The following is a 19757-nucleotide window of genomic DNA, read 5'->3' on the forward strand; positions in this document are numbered from 1 at the left end:
GCAGCTCTTCTTGTGTCCTTATTGGTGATGACTTAGGGCCAACAGGGGGAGGGACAAGACTGCAATGCTGAGCAGCAGCCTGGGATTCCATATCCACTGGGAATGTCTTTTTACTTTCGTCTTCCTTCTCCTCCTCCTTTCACCCAAGGCAAAACTCAGATGGCTATCCCAGGTGGCATTGGGGCCCTTGAGGACTGCTCCATATTGCAGCCCAGACTTCTGGCAGAGACCAACACACAGTAGGAAATTAGTATGCTAAATATTTAACAGTGGTGACTTTTCACCCACAACTCTGGAATACTTCTGCAGATGCATCTGTGTCCCCCCATCTCTCTCCCTGGGAGCTCCAAGGGGGATGCCTTGGACACTTGTGACTTCCTGCACTAAAAAAGGCAGTATAGGAAATCCCAGACTGTTACAGTGATGCTGGCTGTAACACCAGCTACCCAGGAGGCTTGCAAATTCAAGGCCTGATCAGTGACCAAAGTGAGTTCAAGGTCCTTCTGGGCCACTTAGTACTTAGTGAGGACCTTGCCTCAAACAATTAAACAGAAGTAAAAGGAGGATGACTGAGTGGCTCAGTGGTAAAGGACTTGCCTAACCTATGCAAAGACCTTGATTCAGTCCCCATTATAAAAATTAAATCAGGCCCAGGATGAAGAACCATCACTGAACGGGCAATTGAACTTTAGTCACCAAGTGTTGGCTGAGCACTTACCAACTCCAGGCTTAACGTTAGGCACAAAGGGTTAAGAAAATGATTCCTCTCAGGGTCCCCCACCAGCTAGGCAAGGTAGACCGGCACAGCAAGTGTCTGTGTTCTGGGTTCTGAAGAACCCTGACCTGAGATGGAGCCCCACCCTGTGTTCAGCTTTGGGGATAGCTCTCTCTTGCCACCGCACACTGTTGTCAGATTCCAGTCTCCCCATTCAGATCCAGCTTCCTCAGAAGTTGGACTCTGGTCCTGGCAAAAATCCACTCTTTGAGACTCTCTCAGCTTGTGATCTCTGCTAGGTGCAGTGACTTCCCAGGGGACTAGATAGAGCCCTGCCCAGGTTGTGGGACAGGTGGCCCTGGAAGCCAGCTGACTTTCTATGGTGCGCTGAAAAATGTTCTGGCTGTTAGTGCAACTTCAGGCTGATGTCACAGGTCTTTGCCCTCCCCAAGATGATTTTACTACAGCCCTGTGCATGAGTTGACAAGCTACCCTGTCCTGTGCATGAGCTGACCAGCTACCCCGCCCTGTACGTGAGCTGACCAGCTACCCCGGCAGGATCTTCCGAGTTGCAGTGTCTCTGTCTGATTTGTTTCCTATGTTCTGACGTGGCCTTTTAGGGCCTGGGAAGACCCTGCAAATGTTCCCAAGCCCAGAGAGGCTCTGCCCGTTCAATGTGAGATCCACATCCAACAGGGCTTTCCCATGTGACCTCCAGAAAGGCTATACTCCGGCCATAGTGGATGCGAGGAGAGACTTCTGCCACACAGACAAAGGTCTGCCACACAGACAAAGGAAACTGGGAAGTTCTGGCAGGCATACCAAGTCACACACCTCTCCCTTCTGTCCCCCCCTTCCACCCACAAGACCTTTCTCCTGAGCCGGTCTTGAGGCCAGCTTCCTCCAGAATTGCTCACTGAGCACTCCTGGAGAAAACCCACTTTTTGAAGATCACCTTTTCAGGGCAGTGGATCTTTGGTTACACAATGTGGGTGTTTCCATGGTGCCCAAGTATCTTAAGAGACACAACATGTAGGGTTGGAAGAGCAGGTCACCAGTCTTGGGTAGCCAGTGTTGCCCCATGTCCTGTGGCGAACATGCAAGGATGAGACAGAGCCAGCCTCTGTACTGTCTGTTTGCAGGGAGCTGTTGTCCCCGAGCCAGACTGATGCCTTCCATTTATTTATGAAAAACGGACACAGTGGTGGGTAGAACCCAAGAGGTGAGGCTGGGGGACTGGGGAAGGCACAGAGCAATAGCTCCCTTCTGCCTTCACCCACCCAATGGACCCTTGCAATACTCCCGGTGGCCTCCTCCATTTCAGGGACGCTGGCTATGGCTGCCTGCCCTTTGGTGTGGAGGGAAGCAGGAGTGAGCAGAGCCCAGGCTAAGGCGCAGTAGTGTTGACCTTGCTGTGGGGGCAGGCTGTCCATCACCCACTGCGCTTGCTGTGTGAGTATGGTTTGGCCAGAGAGATATGAGAACCCCTCTGACTTGGGCCCTTCCGCAGTCTCAAGAGCAGAGGGAGCCATGGGAAAGTGCCCACTTTGCACTGCCCCCCACTCCTGCAGTCAGCTCCAGGCTTGGGAGACACCCAGAAACCAGCAGACATCACAACTATCCCCCAAATACCCCATGTTCTGTCTGCAGCAAGATCCTTGGCAAGGCAGGCAGCCGCCACTTCCCACCCTGCAGGACAGAAATCCCTGAATATTGGTTTAAGAAAAGTCTTTGTGCGGCCTGTGACACAAGACCCCACTCGGGTCCCCTGCACAGGGGGCACCATTGGGGACGTGAGAGGCATGGCAGGGCACAGTGTGGGCCCACCTGGCCCCAAGTTTGGCCTTGGAGCCTCAATCTTGGGGCAGCAGGGGATGTCTAAGATGGAATGAGGTTTGGAAAGGGTGAACAGGGCCGAACTGTCTCCCTGTCTCACGCTGGGTTTGGAAGGAGTCTTCCACCTGCAGGGGGCAGAAGATCAAGGTGGACCTGGCCACAACTGGTCAGACCAAAGCTGCAATGGCAGGAACTATAAAATCCATTCAGCTGCCCCAAGTCCCTGTGAGCTGGGGGTCCTGCCAGACCCCATTCACCTCCCAGCCAGAGGCTACCGCATGTGTGGGGATATCCTGCCAATCCAGGCCACCACTATGCAATGTCTTTGATTCTGCGCATGTAATTGTGCAGGTCCGGGGGTGGAGTGGGCCGCGTGGTTCCCGTCACATCTGGACAACCCCAACCCAGGTCCTCTTCGTCCTCCTCATCCTCTTCGCCCGCAGGCACCGAGTCATAGGCCAGCTCCTCTGAGGGAAGAGTGGTGAAGGTCGTGAACTTGACCCTCTTGCGCTTGGACGTGGGCGAGCTAGCAGGGTCCTCTGTCTGGTCCCTGGCTGAGCCCCCAGAGGAGCCGTCCCCACGGCCGTGCACTTGGCTCTGGACGCTGGTCTGTGAACTGCCACTGCTGTGGTGATCACCATGGCAGCAGGCAGGCACGGTTTCCAGGGCGCTCCCTGCGGGCGGCGACAGCTCACCTTGCACCCGCAATGGCTGCCCGTTGCCCAGGAACACCCAGTGGTGCGAGTGGTCCATGCTGGTCTGGCCCTCGGGAGGGATGCGCTTGTGCCGGTATCGCAGCACGAACACGATGCAGTTGATGAGGAAGACAAGGATGGCGAGGCAGAAGACCCCCAGCAGTGCGTACATACCAATCTCTAGGTCCGTCAGCCCCCGGGGCATCTGCAGGAAGCCCGTGGGCAGCGGTAAGTAGTCCTCTGTGAGTGGCACCGGGCCAGAAGTGCCCAATCCAGGGATCTCACCAGCGGGGATGGCAGTGCCTGGCGGACCAGCTCCTCGGGCCTCGTCCTCGCCCCCACCAGGCCCGGGCTGGCTGGGCCCTGGGTAGTCATATGTGGGATCCTCCTCATCCCGCCCGAAGTGTACTCGCAGACCCACGGGAGTAATAGCCAGCACACTCTTACGCTTGGTTTTCTGGCAGCTCTCTGAGATGGTGAGCTCTGCACGAAGCAGATCTCCTGAGCCCTCTGCCTCAGCCACCACCAGTGGGAAAGCCTTGTCTTGGGTCACAGTGGCCACCCGCTCATCCAGGCTGCTCACCAAAAGCCCGTAGTCCCGGGGACTGTATAAAGAGAGCGGGGCTGTGGTTCCATCACTGTAGGATAGCCACAGACTCAGCAGGGCTTCCTGAAAGTGAAGACGGGACAGAAGTCAGGGCTGGTCTTAGCATCTTCTCTGATAGGTACCAGCTCAGCCTGGCTCAGCACCTGAGATGCTAGGTACTAGGTAGGACTCGAGACCACTTCTGAGGTATAATGTGAGGCCCCTTGCACTGTGGGGACCGGGAACACAGGGTAGGATTTTCAGGTCTCATCCACCACCCTGAATATTCCCCCTCTTCTCTTGACCTGAAGGTAAGTTCCTGGCTGGGTTTCCCTCATCAGCCACCGAGATAATCCCAGCTCTTTATGTCTGACCCTTGGCTACTGAAGCCCAGAGAAAAGAGAGGAATCTGGATCAACGATTAGGGGACAAGGGACCCCTATGGCCTAACACCACCCATCATCTTTCCATCTTTATCCTATAGCCGATACCTATAATCCATAGGTATTGGTACACTATAGACTCATCCAGAGATGAGCTTGGAGGGTGGCCGACGAGAGCGCCCACTGAGAATCCAGTAGAGGACCCTTGACAGGGACACTGGAGTCCTGTCCGCCCCCATAAAAGACTGAATGATAAGGTGCAGAGCTCCTTATATATCTAAAGACCTCTTCGAAAGATGGATGGATGACCAGGGCGGTCCAGGTCTCATTCCACACCTCACATGCTGGCTGGGGTGGGGGTGGTTTCAGGGAGTCAGTTACCTGCTTGGCGAAGCTGAGGGTGGGCTGCGCAGCTGTGGTGGCCAAGATGGTGTGGCTGCTCCCAGGGCTGGGTCGCAAGGACAAAGTGAGACTGGCTACCACCTGGGCCTGCAGCTGTGTGATACTGACCTTCTCCTCTGTCACTGTCAGTAGGGTCTCCCCCAGTACAGCCTCGGTCAGGGGGGACACAACCTATGACAGAACAAATGGTGGTGGGGGATACCTGGGAAGCAGCTGCCTTGCTCAGGGTCCCCACCCACGGAGAACTCCCAGCACTGGTGGGGAGAAGGGTGAGAGCACAGGACGCCTGCTCTCCCCTAGGTCTGTAAGGAGGAGCATGGAGAGTCAGGGGCTCCCAGGGGCCAAGCAGAAATGGAGATGCAGGTGAGAGAGGCATGCAGCGGTAACAGAACTGGTGGTTGAGCTGCAGGGACAATTGTTTTATAAACAAAATACTTCTGTAAGCTGTGGTCATTTACAAGCTCCTGGACAGCTGGTTTCTGCTTGGCCACCCCACTGTCAGGGAGGAAGGCAAGAGCTGAATTCTTAGACCACCCATAGTTTCCTTCTAGTGACTCAGCAGCACAATTTTTTACCCATGCCTACAATCCCAGATCCTGTTCCAATGTCTCCCCCTCTCTCTCCCCACCCCCAGAGGGCTGCTGAAGGTTTGCCTGAGAACGTCATCAAGAGGCGAAAAAAGAGCTTGGTCTTAGAAGGTGCAACCGCAGGGAGAGGAAAGAAAGGAGTTTCTTGGGGGTCACTGCCACGGCTTTTGGAAGTAAAGGTCCTGAGTTCACCTGAGGTCTCTACCTGTGGGTAACCCAGGTTCCCAGGTCTACCACTTTGTGCCTGGACAGAGCCCTTTCCTACCTTAAAGGGGGTGGTGCCTGGCTCCAGTCCTGCCAGCGTGCTGCTGTCCACCAAGTGGGCCACTCTGGGGTCACCCACCCGCATGAAGTCACTGACCAGGTCAGTGACCTCCACCAGCCAGTCAGGGCCCAGCATGGTGACCACCTGGTCGGTGCCCTCGGATGATGTCGTGTGAAACTGGGTGAAGACCTGCAGGGTGGCATGCTGGTATTGCAGAGTGCAGCCTCGGCTGGCACTCTGTCTCCGTTCTTCTTCTTCCTCCTCCTCATCTTCGCTCTCCCGAGCTGACCTGGGAAATGCCAACATCAGGACTGGGGGAGCACTCTCTGGCTCAGACACATCTCCCCCCTTGTAATTGTACTGCACCCTTTTCTCTCTGCCAGTCTTTGCATGTCTCCTCTGTGACTGTGTATGGAGCCAGCTATCCCAGCCTCTCTCACCTGGAGAGGTTCCTTCTTTCGCCTTCCCAACCCATGGCTGCCAACAGCTGGTATCCCATCCAAACAGTGACAATGGCCTCTTCCTCAGCACTGAGCATGCACATGACACGGTGCAGAGCCTTAGACTCTGATAAGAAGAGATCCTCGTCACAAGCTCAGCTGACATGTCATACGGTCATGTGTGGAACATGAATGATAAGGGATGACGTTTCAGTCTGACCGAGGAGACTTCAGAGCCAAGAGTAGAGGTGAAGCCAATTTTTTCTTGATGCTTTTATTTATTTATCTCTTCCGAAAGGCAGGCCTCACAGTTCAGGCTAGCTCTCCCCTGAATTTCCTGATACTTCTGCCTCAACTTCCCCAACTGCTAGGGTTGTGCAGGCATTCACTGCCACACCTGGTTTTGTGTGGAGGGTTGAACCCAGGGCTTCATGCATGCTAAGCAAGCATTCTTTTGCATGAATTACACCCTCAGTCCCCTCTCACTGCTTAGACTGAGAGAGGGGGGGGCATCAAGCAAAAGGGAACCTGGACTTAATGGCTTAAGGAAATCCTCAGCCGACATCATTGAAAAAGGATGCTAAAACCAGGAGATTCCCTGGCAGGGGGTGTGCACTAGAGAATAAGCTTACTAGTGCTTTGTTAGAATTAACCAACCAAGACAACCATTCACATGGAAGTCTCTTTTTACCTGTGTTAACGAATTTAATCCTCACTGCTATCCAGTCAATACTGCCCATTTCACGGATGAGAAAAAATGAGTCAGAGACGTTGAATGAGTAGTGTAAGATGCACTACTAGTAAATGACAAAACCAGGGTTTAAACTATGCTACCTGGCCAAAGGGCTTCCTACAACCCCAGCACTCAAAGAAAGCAGCTACTGCTCTGCAGCTGGTTGGCAAAGCAGAGTCCCAGGTTGTGCCCCAGCCCTGAAGCAGAGGCTGGATGCTGACAAAAGCCCCAGCAATGGAAGGGCACATTCTGGCTATAGGGGCTCCGCTACTGTCCCTCCCTGCTGTTGGAACCACCACAGCTCTGGACGTGAACCAGCTCTTCCTTCCCTCCCTACTCCTCTCCAGAGCCCTGGCTGCCTACAGAGCTCTGTTGGGCTCCACTTGGTGAGTGGAGCATGGTAAATAAACACATATGTGCAGGTGGGCACTGAGGTCCTGCTTCTTGGCCAGGGAGCTTGTGCAGACCTATGCATTGTGGTGAATCTGTCCCTATGGACCCAGGAGTCTGCCCTCAGTGCTCAGCCGAGGCAGTGGATCTAGTGTGTGTGCTGCTATTTGTGTGGGTATCCCTGGCTGGGGGACACAGGTGCAGTAACGTGCCACTGAGTTCAAAGGTGTGTCCAGTCCCCTGGAACCTATGGATCCCCAGCTGACCCCTGTCCACTTGTCCTTTAAGACTTAGCTCAAGAATCAGCTTTTCCAGGAAGCCTGGCTTTATTTTTGGATAAAGAGGGACTCCCTCATTCACGCCCTTTCATTTCCTGCCCACAGAGTTTCCCACCATGCTCTGGGATGTCTTCCCACCCCGATTGACTGAGAGCTTGGCTAGTCCCACTCTTTTCACATTTCAAACACCTGTCAGTGCCCAGTACACAGTGGCTGCTCAATACAAGCATGCTGTTTGCATCACAGCCAGCAGACAGGGTCCACCAAAGGCCTTATATGCGGGCAGATCAGACTACTGTCCCATGTTTACACTATGTGCTGGGGCTGTACCTTCGGTCGGAAAGGATAGGTACCCTCCATCCCTTCACTTGGCTGAGGCGAGCATCCGAGAGCTCGATGTGCAGAGGTAGCTTGGGGACCCAGACTGTCATTTCCAGGGGGGCACTGAGGACATCGTAGCGGAAGGTGACTCTGGCGTTCATGGACCCTCGAGACTCCTTCCCACTCACAAACACATAGTCACAGCTGCTGGACACCTGGGGAAGGGCGGGAACACGTAGCATGGGTATGGCTTGCCTTCCAGGTCCTGCTGGGCAGTTCGGGGTACTTGGGTCTGACTACAGGGCCAGCAAGGCTGCTGGAGAGCAAGTGGAGAGGACCACTAGGGGAGAGGCTTCCCAGGGCTGCTCTCTAGCTCAGAATACCTAGGGCTCTGGGTGTCTGCCAGATGGTTTTCTCCACCCCTCAGTGGCTGTTTGACTAGGTGAAACAGAGAGTTGAAGTAAGGACCAGGTCCCTGCCTCCTCCATGCCACAGTAGCATGGCTTGCTAGGTGAGTGGGCAGCTCGTTAATTTCAAATGAAGGGCTGTTTCCTGGCAGGTAGGTAGGAGCGGGAACGGGAACAGAGAGGAAAATTTGGGACCAGAGAAGCCTGAGTACAGGTGGGTGGATGGTGGCCACTGAATATGTGTGTAGAGTTTATGCAAATGTGTGCCCACCGGGCTAGCTACACTATGCCCAGAGGCTCCCTCACGGAACCCACGTGTCTGTTGAGGATATGTTGCTGGAAGCAGTGCTCAGTCCATCCCAGGGGGCCACTGCCAAGGCTTCAGGGTATGTGCAGGTGTCTGAGTGTGCTTTGGGTATCCACGCACACACCTTGAGTGGATCCCACGTGTACACATACACCTGGACACTATTGCTGGAATACACTTTGGGGCACCTCCCTAAGTCTTGGAGAAGTTATCATGTGGCCAGTGAGCTGGCCACATCCCAAAGCCTCTGCAGTGCTGGGGGTGCTAGAGTACACCTTATGGTGGTTTGAATCAGAGTGGCCCCTATAGGCTCGTGGCACTGCTTGGGAAGGATTAGGAGGTGTGGTCTTGCTGGAGGAAGTATGTCACTGGGGTGGGCTTTGAGGTGTTAAAAGGTTACACCCTTCCCAGTGTGCTCTCTCTGCCCTCCTGCTTTGGGTCATATGTAGGCTTTCAACGACCATGGCATCGTGCCTGCCTACCTGCCTGCTTCGGATCATATGTGGGCTTTCATATGTGGGCTTTCAGCCACTGCCACGGCATCATGCCTGCCTACTTGTTGCCATACTTACAACTGTGGTGGTCACGGACTAACCTTCTGCCACCTTAGCCCAAAATTAAATGCTTTCTTTCATAAGTTTCCCTGGTTATTGTGTTTTGTCACGGCAATTAAAAACTAAGACATCTCCCAATAAACTTGTCTCTAAGTTGCCTTGGTCATGGTGTGTCAGCACAGCAAAAGGATAGGAACTAAGAAATGTCTCATCCGGACATATGGATCCCTGGACCACGCCAAACCATTGACCATTTGCTCCTTGTATCTTCTTGGGAGATGGGGTGGAAGGGAGCAGGAAATCTCCTCTCCCACCCTGGAAGGCAGGGGATTCCAACCAATGGTTGGCTCAAGTACCACTTGAAGGCTAGCAGCCTCCATTTTAAAAAAAAAAAAGCCATATTTCACAGAGATGTATAGCAGTTCATTTAGAATCCTCTGAGTCCTGTTGGTGTCCTAGCTATCACAGGATGGGGTAATGTGCCTGAGAAAGCACTACATGTAGATTCTTGGGAGCAGATGAATCTGGTGTCTAGAGAGCATCTGGGGGTAGGAGGGAGCCATACTTGGGGGCATCATGGGAGGTTGTAGGTACTGGGGCATGTCAGATTCTCTATTCCTAAAGTTTCCCTCCCTAGCTCCAGTTTCTCCACCTTGTTACTCGCCTACCCAGGATGCAGGCCAAATCTATCCACCTTTCTGCCTTATTTGAGTCTGTCTTATACAGATCTCAATAGTGACCTGCTGGCTTGGAGTTACATTGTCAACACTACCCGTCCCCTTTTGGGTACCATATCTCACTGTTTTACTCTGCCAGGACAGTCTAGGTCTGGATGGAGTGGTTCTTTCAACTAGGAGAGGGAATCTGAGTCTACATGGGGATACCCACACAGATGGGACAGAGCTGGGGTGCCTGCTTAGGATGGCAGAGAGGAAGGACAGCTGCTGGTCCACGGCAGGGCAGATAGATGCATACCATCTTCAAGGATGACCTGGAAGGGTTTGGGGGCTCTGCTCTCCCAAAGACCCACCTTGATGATGTCCTCATTGTCAGACTGGCACTCCACCAGGGCAGAAACATCAAGGACAAGGCCAGACACCTCAATGGCGATGACCTTGACGGGAATGGCCACAGTCCGGCCTGTCAGTATGGCAGTGTTGATGATCTCTGTGTCCTGCAGGGAGGCAGGGGTGGGAGGAGCTCTGCTCAGTGTGTTTCCCCAGAGACATGCCTGTCACCCACTGCTGCCACTCCTCAGACATCCACTTCCTCTGAGGAAGTGGCACATGAGCGCAAGGGTCTGCCTCTGCCCAGCCCCAGGCTCGCCTCAGATGATCAGCCCAGACGGACGGCTGCAGAAGCCATCCCTGCTTTCCGGGAACATCCATCCCGTCCTCTGAGCCAAAGCTCTCAGAGTGACATCAACACACTCTCCTGGCTGGTCACAGCACTCTGGGTGAGTCACCAGTCCTCTATTCCACTATGCTGGTTACATCCACCGCCTCTCTAAACAAACCACCCATATTCCTCTCCATGTGCCTTCTCCTACAGGAGCTGAGTCCATCCAGAGCACGCTCTTCTCTTCATCTTAGATGGGATGAGTGCTTCCTTTCTGATGACTTCCAAAACCTCACGGGGACAACCACTTTCTAGAAGAGCTCCCCTAAGCAGCCCCTTCTCAGAGCGTTCTTCTATGGTGATTTCGCCAGGAACAGAGCTGTGCTTGCCTCCTGTGGGTGGGCACATGCCCAGTTCCACAGGCATTGTCTCAGAAGTGAAGTGGTCCTTCTTCCCTCCATCCACATGTACACGTGCACAGCCCTGCCCAGTCCCACTACACACATGGGAACTCATGGACCGGGCTGGGGTGCTTGGTCGAGGCCTGCTTACCATGGCCAGGGGCAGGATGGCTTGCACATCCCTCTGGATGACCGTCAGCTCAGTGACAACCCGCTCCAGGTCGGGCAGGGCACTGTGGCCTCGATAATCAATGTGCCACATGATCCTTCGCTTCACAGACTGGCTGGTGAAGTTCTCCATCTCGAAGTCCAGCTGCAAGATCTCCAGGGGTCCCTGACCCTCCCTGCAAGGCAGACAAGAGTGGGGAAGACAGAGGATGAAGGGGCAGGGCTCTGCAGCCCTAGCAAGATTGTGCCTCTTACGAGTAGCTACTCCCCTCAGTCCACCAGAGTACCCCAACCCCAGAATCCCATTTCTGATTCTTGGAAATTGACTCCCACCAGCACTCTGCGACGCCATCTTTCTCCACGGAGGTTAGTTACCCCAGTTCCCAGGTGCCTGCTCTGCAGAAGTGGAACTCACCAGGGAGGAAGGGGTGTGCCCTGGGCCCAGGCCACATCCACAGTGGCTGTTGAATGCTTTGCCCCAGTCAGCAGCTCTGAGGTCACACGCCACTGGCCACTTCGAGACTTGGTGCCTAGGAGGGTCACACCCTTCTTGGCCTTCACCCTGGAGCAAAAGTGAGGAAGAAAAGGCAGTGTGTCAGACTTGAAGGTAAAGCTTGCTCACTTGGTTACCGGCCCTAGGTTGGAGCTGGGGACCAGGGAAGCAAGTGGTGTGAATTACCATGGGATCTACACTTAACATTTGGGTGGGTCATCGGTACTCTGAAGCTGCAACTTTGGACATTGTCATCCCTTCTGTCTTGGCCCTGGCCTATCCCTTACTCAATCTCTCCATACATTAGTAACACAACAACATCTCTGTACACTCTCAGGTTTTCTCAGGAAGTCCATTAGAACCCACAGCAGCTCAGAGAACACACCTCCCCGCCTTTTATAAAGACAGGACATTAAAACAAGAGAGAGAGAGAGAGAGAGAGAGAGAGAGAGAGAGAGAGAGAGAGAGAGAGGAACAAAGACAGGACCTTATGTAGCCCAAGCTGAGCTTCAACTTTCTACATAGTCATGGGTGACTCTGAACTTCTGAAAATCCTCCTTCCTCCACCTCTAGTGCCCTAGGGTTATGGGTGTGCAATGTGTCACCCAGTTTATGGGTGCTGGGGATGAAATCCAGGCTTCATGCATACTAGGCGAGCACTGAGCTACATCCCCAGCCCGAGAACCATACCTTTTTATTGACATGAGACACAGCAACCCTGAGTTCTGCTGGGCCAGGAAAAGAACAAGTGACAACGCTTCAGAAAGCAAAGATGTGGGGGTCTCCTCCGAGTCTACAGCTCCAGCCCCGCCCATTGCTTACTACTGCGGTGTTGGAGGGGCTCACAGCCTCATCACTCCCCTCTGGATGTACATGAGATGCATCCCACAGTTAAACAAGCTTTGGCTGTGCTTTAATTACTGCTGGCTAAAAGCAGGCTGATGAGCGCCTCCCCACATGGACACGCTCTACTACTGTTAACGCAGCCCAGGATGGCTGGGAAAACTCATTCACATTCAAGTCTCCATCACCGAATCAGGTAGACACTCTCTGGGAATTTGTGAGCACTGTGGGTGTGTGCTCAGAGGAGAGGGAGTCTGGAGAGAAGCTGCAAGGCTGATGGGGAAATTCAGTTCCTAGACATGTTGTGTGTTTGTAAAGATGCATCTTGGTGGGATCTACCTAATGTCCTCAGAATCCCCGTCCTGACTCAAACCATGACTTCCTACTAAAAAAAATACAATGTCAAGTGAGGGTGGGATATGATCAAGGCATCTGTGAGTGTGTGTGCTCTGTGCAGAAGGGACTAAGCATCCTTACTTCTTCATGTCCTGGATTCATCTGTGAAATTCGGGTGAGCTGCACCAGCTTGTGTCTGAACACCTTCCCAGCCCTGATCCTGCCTTCTACATCCATGCTTGTAAAAAGGCTCATAATCACACCTGTTGCAAATCTTTTTTTTTTTTTTTTTTAATGACACAGAGAAAGAGAAAGGAGTTGTGGTCAGGAACTGGGGATATGGCTCAGCAGGTAGAGGCCTTGGTTACCAAGCCTGACTTGAGTTGGATCCCTGGAATCCACACGATGGACAGAGAAAACCAACTCCTGAGAGTTGCCCTCTAACCCCCACAAGAGGGCAATACCAGACAGGCTTCACTCATACAAAACGGAACAAAAAGAATCAAATTTAAAAAAAGGAAATTGTGGTTGCCTTGGACATAAGGACAAACAGGCTCAGAAAGGTAGCTGCTCTAGTGAGGTGAATCTGGAGGAGACAGGATGAAGATGTTGAGGTCCTGAAGGGATAGAGATGCACTTCACCTGGGCTAGGAAGCCCCTCTCATTCCCAGGTGCCTTACCTGAGTGTGAAGTGCTCCACGCTGGGGTTGGCAGCGGAGGAGGAGTTGGGTGCCAGGTAGAGGAGGATGCTGAGTACCTCGCCAGGCCTGAGTGGCCTGTCGGGCAGGCGGATCATCAAGTTGCTGTCCAGCCTATGCTCCTGGACGGCTCTACGCGGCGGTGGCCGGAACAAGCTGATGCTGCCAATGCGCAGCAGCGGGTGCTGCGTGGGGGTTTCCGCACGCGCGGCTGCTCCGGGCCCGGGTCCGCGCCGCGCGTTCCCGCAGCCGCCCGCTGCATCGGGGGCGTGCAGCGTATAGTAGAGTTCTACCAGCTGGCTCTCGGCAGTCGCCTCGGGCTCCAGTCCGTCGGGGGACTTGCGGCGGGCGCTGGGCGGCGCGGCTGGAGCCGAGGGTCCGAACCAGGCCAGGGGCAGTTCAGCGCGCACCAAGCAGGTGGCTAAGGCCCCGCCCAGGCGACACGAGCTCCGCACCTCACGTGCGTCCCGGAAGGCGTGCAGGCGGACACAGGGCAGCCGCTCGGTGACCCCGAAGTCGTCCCAGTCGCGGCCAGCCACATAGAAGAGCACTTGTGCCACAGGCTGCGAGACGGGCACGCGGGCGCGCACGATGAAAGCGCGTACTTTCCAGTTAACCGTCAGGCGCTCGGGGATGTCCAGGGTGCTGGACGGCTGCAGAAGTTCCCGCACCACCACTTGGCTGGTGCTGAAGGGTCCCAGGGACACGTTGAGAACCGGCAACTCCTTAGTCTGGAACACCACGAAGGGCTCTGAGCGCTGCAGGGAGCCGTTGATTGTGGCTGGCGGCGGGGGCCGCGCCTCCTTCAGGAAGAAGGCTAGCCGCGTGTGCGACAGGCGGTAGCTAACCGGTAGCACAGGGCTGGCTTGCGATCCTGGGGGACTGGGGCTGGCTGGGTGGGAGCGGCTGGCGGCTATGGATAGAAAGCACAGAGGTCCGGAATGGTCAGAAGAGGCCTCTGGGGACCTAATGGCACTATTCCTCCCACAACCCCTCCCCCCACTAATTCATGCATCCCATCTCCCCAGAGAGTCTTCAGTGGGGTTGTATCCATTGGTGTCCTGAAAACCTGCAAAATAATGACTTTCCATGTTGGCTCAGTGGGTAAAGGCACTCTCTGTCCAGTCTGACAACCCGAATCCACATGGTAGAAGGAGAACACTGACCCACCGCGAGCTGTGGCATAAGCCCCTTCCCCACAACACACAAAAACCACTGCAAAATGAGTAAATGGTTGCTGCCTCACCTGCAAAAGTTCTGTGCATAAAGGATTACTGCTTGTGCCCTGCTCTGGCACCAAAGGGCTGACTTAGGTGATCTTTGTCACTGTACACTGGGCTGGCATTTGGCACTTGGCACCTTTTAAAGTATTTGATCTCCACATCAATTTTAGGAGTGGCACTGTGATCTCTATACACTCAAGTCACTTACATCTTACAGATGAAGGATTGAAGGTGAAGGGCACTTGTCACCGTAAAGTTCAGGAGAAAATTCAAACCTGCCCCCTCCCAAATGGTGTAGGATCCCAGGAGCCCCTGTTATCTCAAGTCCCTTCGCCACACACTATGTAACTGGGGGACTTTGTCCTCAGTCTCCTAATCCTAAATGTGGCTCCTCCCCTGAGCCTTCAAGGAAGCTAATGGCTTCTGATAAATTTTGTCTTGATCACCTCTGTGTCCTGAGCTGCACTCCCCTCACCCCTTCTGACTTTCCCCCTTTCTCCTGGGCACAGATGGGACTCCCCTGCTCAAGTCCTGGGACAAGGAAGGCCTGCAGATAAGGGTCTATGGTTGGAAGTCCATTTTGTGTTTTCCTGTAAGCTTTCTGAACTTATCCCTTCAACCTGATTCAAAGTGGTGCTAACGCCCAGCCAGGTGCTGTACGCCATTCGTGTTTGCGAATTACATTTTTTAAATGGGATTTATGCAACAGGATGGAAATCTGTTCAGGCATTAAAGACTCTCTTGCCTGCTCCCACCGGGCACCTTACTATGAAATTCAAGGTCTTTGATATGTGGCATCAGGGTCCCCTGGCCCTAGTGCTCTTTCCTAGCTCCAGCTTGTAATGGGGCACCTCACTGTCACCCCTCTCCCTTACTGCCTCTTGTTGTTCACGTTCTGCTCTTCCCTTCAATTCTCTCCTTATACAACCAGGCTGTAGCCTCAATGCCGCCTTCTCCAGGAATCCCTCCGGGATGCAGCCTCCACCCTGTGAAACTTCCTTCTCAGAGGGGTGCTCTCATCTCTGGCATTACGGGGCCTAGCCTCCAGGGAGCCTTTAGCCAGTCCAAGCGCTCTGCCATGAATGACCGCAGACCCTCCATCCGTGTCAGGCAGTGGAGACCCCAGTCAGTACGTGCCATTCCATACAGTTCACCCATACCTGTGATTTCATCAATGTTATTTAGACCTTGCCAGATTCAAAACCATACGGACTGATTCCTCACAAAAGCTGTGAAGTCCAAGTGCCCTGATCTTGAGGTTCCAGCGTCTGTAACCTACTTAAAACCTGCAGTTAAATTTCCTAATTCAAAGCTAAGGTAAGGCTAGGGAGGTGGCTCGATGGCTAAAGTGCTTCCTATGCAATAATGAAGGCCAGAGTTCGAATCCTCAGAACCCATGCAAAAGCTCAGTGGGCAGACCAAGCCACCTTGGAATTCCAACTTCAGCTCTGGAGGGTGAGGATGGGACCCTCAGGGCAAGCTTGCTAGTGAGATGAACCTTACAGGGGAGTTGTGGGTTTGACTGAGAGACCCCACCTCAGTGAAAAGGTGAAAGAGTGATCAAGGTTGATTTTCAACATCAACCTTTGACCTCCACATACACATTCACATGTGTGCAGGAGCAACTCTTACACATGTTCCTGTACACATGCAAACATGAATATACACACATAGATATCCCACACAGACACACACGCACATGAAAATGGAAAAAGGAAAACTAAGGTAACTAAATCTGATGTGCTGGCTATAATCCCAGCACATAGGAAGTTGAGGCAGAAGGATGGCAAGTTTGAGGTTAGCTTGTGCTACATAGGGACACTGATTCAAAACAAAATGGAAAACAAAACCGAAAGCAATGGGCCCTTGCTAGGTCCCAGAATCCATTGTGATATGAGGGGCACTTGATATCACCTCATTGTCTTCTCTCCAGCTGCCCATAGGGTCACCCAGGGGTAGCATTGGTCCCTGCACAAATGGCTTCCTACTTTGAGCCTCTATTGCCACCTACAATTGCAGAGGTGACATCAGCCGCAGTCCTCACAGGGATCCTGAGAGCGGGAAGTGCAGCCTCAGGAGAGTGGGGGCTCTGCTATCTGTGAAGGGGCTGTGAAGACTGTGGCTGAGGTGGAGTTGCACCATGTTTGTCCCTCTGGCTTGGAGTAGCAGCCAACAGTCAGTGGACTGTGTTCTGAATGCAGACAGGGAGAGCCAGGCAGGGTGGGAGGTCAAAACCCTGACCTTGCCCCTGCCCTCACCAACAGTCCCATGAGCCTCCTGGAGGCTGCTAAGTGGCACTTCGCCCCATTTGCCCCCTTTACTCTCTTCATGGCTGACCATCTGGAGCCTTTGGAGGCAGCCTGGGAGTGGAGGCCACCCAAAGGGCACTGGACTCTAATGGAAGGGAAGGAAGAGATGGGGACAGCCCCTCTGCCTCCTGGGGTAAGGCCAGCCTGGCAGAGTCAAACTATCAGATCTTCCAAATCACCTTCTGTGTCCCATGAATCTGAGGCGCCCTTCAGGGCCTGCCTGGGGGCGGTGGGGTTGCAGGGCAAAGCTGCCGGGGGCCCTGGGCTTGCCTGGGCTGTTCCCAGACCTGGAGCCCTCTCTCCTCATAGCATGCTTTCTGCCTCTTACAGTTGTGTAACAATTTGTCCTGAGATCAAAACATTCCATCCTGCAGGGGAGGTAAACAACCCTAAAACAACCAGCTTCAAGAACTCCCTGAAACTGACCACATTCTCTAGGTCCCTCCTGGACAGTGTAAACAACAAAAGTTGAAAGTCCCTCTGAGGGGGGGGGGGGGGGCTGTGCTGCTAAGACTCAGACAAGCTGACCTGCCAAAGATTCAAAAGAGCTACAGAGACTCAGACCAGAGCACCTGCCTGGGAGAAGCTGGGACCAGCGAGTTGCCACAGAGCTGCCCTGGAGAGGATTAGACCAGAGTCACCCAGAAGGGACACTCTCCAACCTGCAGAGCTGCTTGCAGGCTGTGCACTGGGCTCCAGGTTCCCAGCCCAGTGAGCGGTCACCCATGCTGGGGTGAGCTCTGGTAATGCAGCTGCCTTTGAGTCATTCCTGATCCTGTAAGTAACCCCTCACCTATATTCCTGTACGTGACCCCAATACAAGTCACTGGTTCACCAAGTTGGACTCTGATGTTATCTGTCATGGGATCCCTATGCGGGGTCGAGAGAAAGTTTGTCACGCAGCACCCATCTTTGGTCGAGGGTATCTTTCCTGAGTTGAGGGACGTCGTTGTCAGCTCCACCTCTGCAGTCATCCTAGGCTTTTCCCTCTTTCTCCCCCCCCCTTCTTTGAAGGTGAGGTCTCATGTAGCCCGGGATAGCCTCAAACTTGCTATGTAGCAGAAGATAACCTGAACTCTTGACCTTCCTGCCTCTACTTCAGGAGTGCTGGGATTGCAGCAGACTTTTTTTTTTTTTTTAAGTATTGGGCATTGAATCCAAGGTTTCCTGCAAGCTAAGCAGACAATCTACCAATGGAGTTACATCCCAAGCACAGAAAGCTAGAGAGCCTGTCTTGATTTTGTTCCCTCATAGGACTGCCACTCAACTAACTTGGTGGACTGTGCAGGAAGCTGAGGTTTCTGCCCACCAGAACTTTGCTCCCCCAGGACAATGACGTCAGCAAGTATCCTGTATTACTCAAGCACTTAGGACATGGCCGACACACAGTAGATCCTCAACCAATGTTCACTGAAAGGATAAATTTCTCTGAGTGGTAATTTTCTCCTTGGTGAGGCCTCCAGAGGAGCCTGGATGGGTCCGGATGGGGGAGGCTTCTGACTCTGGCTCTCAGCGGCTCTTATCCTCTTTCTGTGACCTACAGATACGGACACTAAGCTTCTGAAAGGGAGTGCCTGCCCTAAGCAAACAGCCAGCATTCGAGCTGATCAGAGCACTGCCCCTTTTCCTGTTTGTGGCATGGTGACCCATAGCAGCCCCTGTCACCCGCACCCCCTCACCCCCAGAGAGACTCTGAGTCACTCTACCCTGCTGGCTCTCCTCTGTGGTGGAAGAGGGTTGGCCTCTGCCTCGGATCCTGGGTCTTTAGTCAAAAGGAAGCTGCCTGGCCTGACCTCTAGAGGCTCTGGTTTCCTTTGGGAAATAGGGGAGGCTCTGGATGTTTTCTTGGGTGGCTGCAAAGTGCAGGAAGTAGGGTTGATGGAGTCAGTAGAGGTCACTCAGAGGCCATGGTTTCAGAGCTAGTGAACATGTGCCTCCTGAGTGTAAGTGCTGACATGCGCTCTCTCTCTTTCTCTCTCTCTCTCTCTCTCTCTCTCTCTCTCTCTCTCTCTCTCTCTCTCACACACACACACACACACACACACTGTCCTGAGACTTAGATGACAGCTGTAAACATTGGACTTTGTGGAGCAAGACCTCCTAGGGAGAAGCAACACCTGGAAGTCTCAGTTTCTCTCTCTTTGTCTCTGTCTCTCTTTGGTGTATTTAAGACAGGGTCTCCCTATGTAACCCAGCCTGACTTTGAATTTGGGATGGTTCGGTCTCAGATTCCCGAGTTCTGGGATTACATACATTTGCACCCCTGAATCTGCTTTGGAAGGTTGCTGAAGACAGACAGATGTGGAGTAGCGGCTGGAGGTGCACACAACGATGGAGGTCAGGGCATGTCAGTGGTGGGAGACGACAGAGTGGTAAGGACAGCTGGGATCAGCCTTGGCAGATTCACACACAGCAGCTGCCAATGACCTGCATGACGACCTGCAGACGGGCCTGGAAGCCTACGCATGCCCCCTGCCTTACGTATTGCATACACATGTAGAATCTCACCCGTGCCTGCTCAGTCCCCCTGCCCAAGCAGGCTGCCCATTGCACTTCACTGGCAGGACCCTAGGCTCCAAGGTCACCTGGCTCATCTGTTGCAGTTACAGTGCCTGGCTCTGCCTTTGTATGAGTGGCTTCCTTCTGCATTGGGCCTCTGGCCACATTTTGGTGCCTGGGTCTCTTTTTCTTGTTAGCATCTCCTGCACAAGAGGATTCTGTCTTTTTTTGTCTTCTGATGTGTGTCAGGAGCTGGACTATGTCCTCCCAGTTCAGACAACCAAGATCTCAGCATGCGGCTATTTGCAGATAAGGTCTCTAAAGAGGCCCGGCAGGTACTGGGAAGCTGCAGGCCCAGTGTGACAAGATGTCTTCATAAGGGGACAGCAGACAGGTATTACCCAGAGGCAAGATGACACGAGACATGAGGGACCAGTAGGAAGAGGCTCACTGCAATAGATTCCACCCACACCACCTCTGTTGTCTGCTCTTAGAACTGCGAGATAACATGTCTCAGGTGCCCGAGCCACCCACCTGCTACACCTTATCC

The 19757-nt window shown here is 53.5% G+C and overlaps 1 protein-coding gene across 1 annotated transcript in view; it reads right to left on the bottom strand.

The window, feature by feature from the left end:
* Positions 1–1841: 1841 nt before the first annotated feature.
* Positions 1842–19757, bottom strand: part of Tmem132e (transmembrane protein 132E) — a 53743-nt gene continuing 35827 nt past the window's right edge. The window contains exons 2-9 of the mRNA XM_087910222.1: positions 13159–14089; positions 11222–11368; positions 10790–10982; positions 9930–10073; positions 7641–7846; positions 5470–5758; positions 4597–4788; positions 1842–3916 (exon numbers count right to left, since the gene is read on the bottom strand). Of these exons, the coding sequence (XP_087766348.1) occupies positions 2864–3916; positions 4597–4788; positions 5470–5758; positions 7641–7846; positions 9930–10073; positions 10790–10982; positions 11222–11368; positions 13159–14089 (3155 nt within the window). The 3' untranslated portion in view covers positions 1842–2863. The remainder of the gene's footprint in view (positions 3917–4596; positions 4789–5469; positions 5759–7640; positions 7847–9929; positions 10074–10789; positions 10983–11221; positions 11369–13158; positions 14090–19757) is intronic.

The sequence above is a fragment of the Myodes glareolus genome, chromosome 9, assembly GCF_982192425.1.
Source record: "Myodes glareolus chromosome 9, mMyoGla1.1, whole genome shotgun sequence".
NCBI lineage: Eukaryota > Metazoa > Chordata > Mammalia > Rodentia > Cricetidae > Myodes > Myodes glareolus.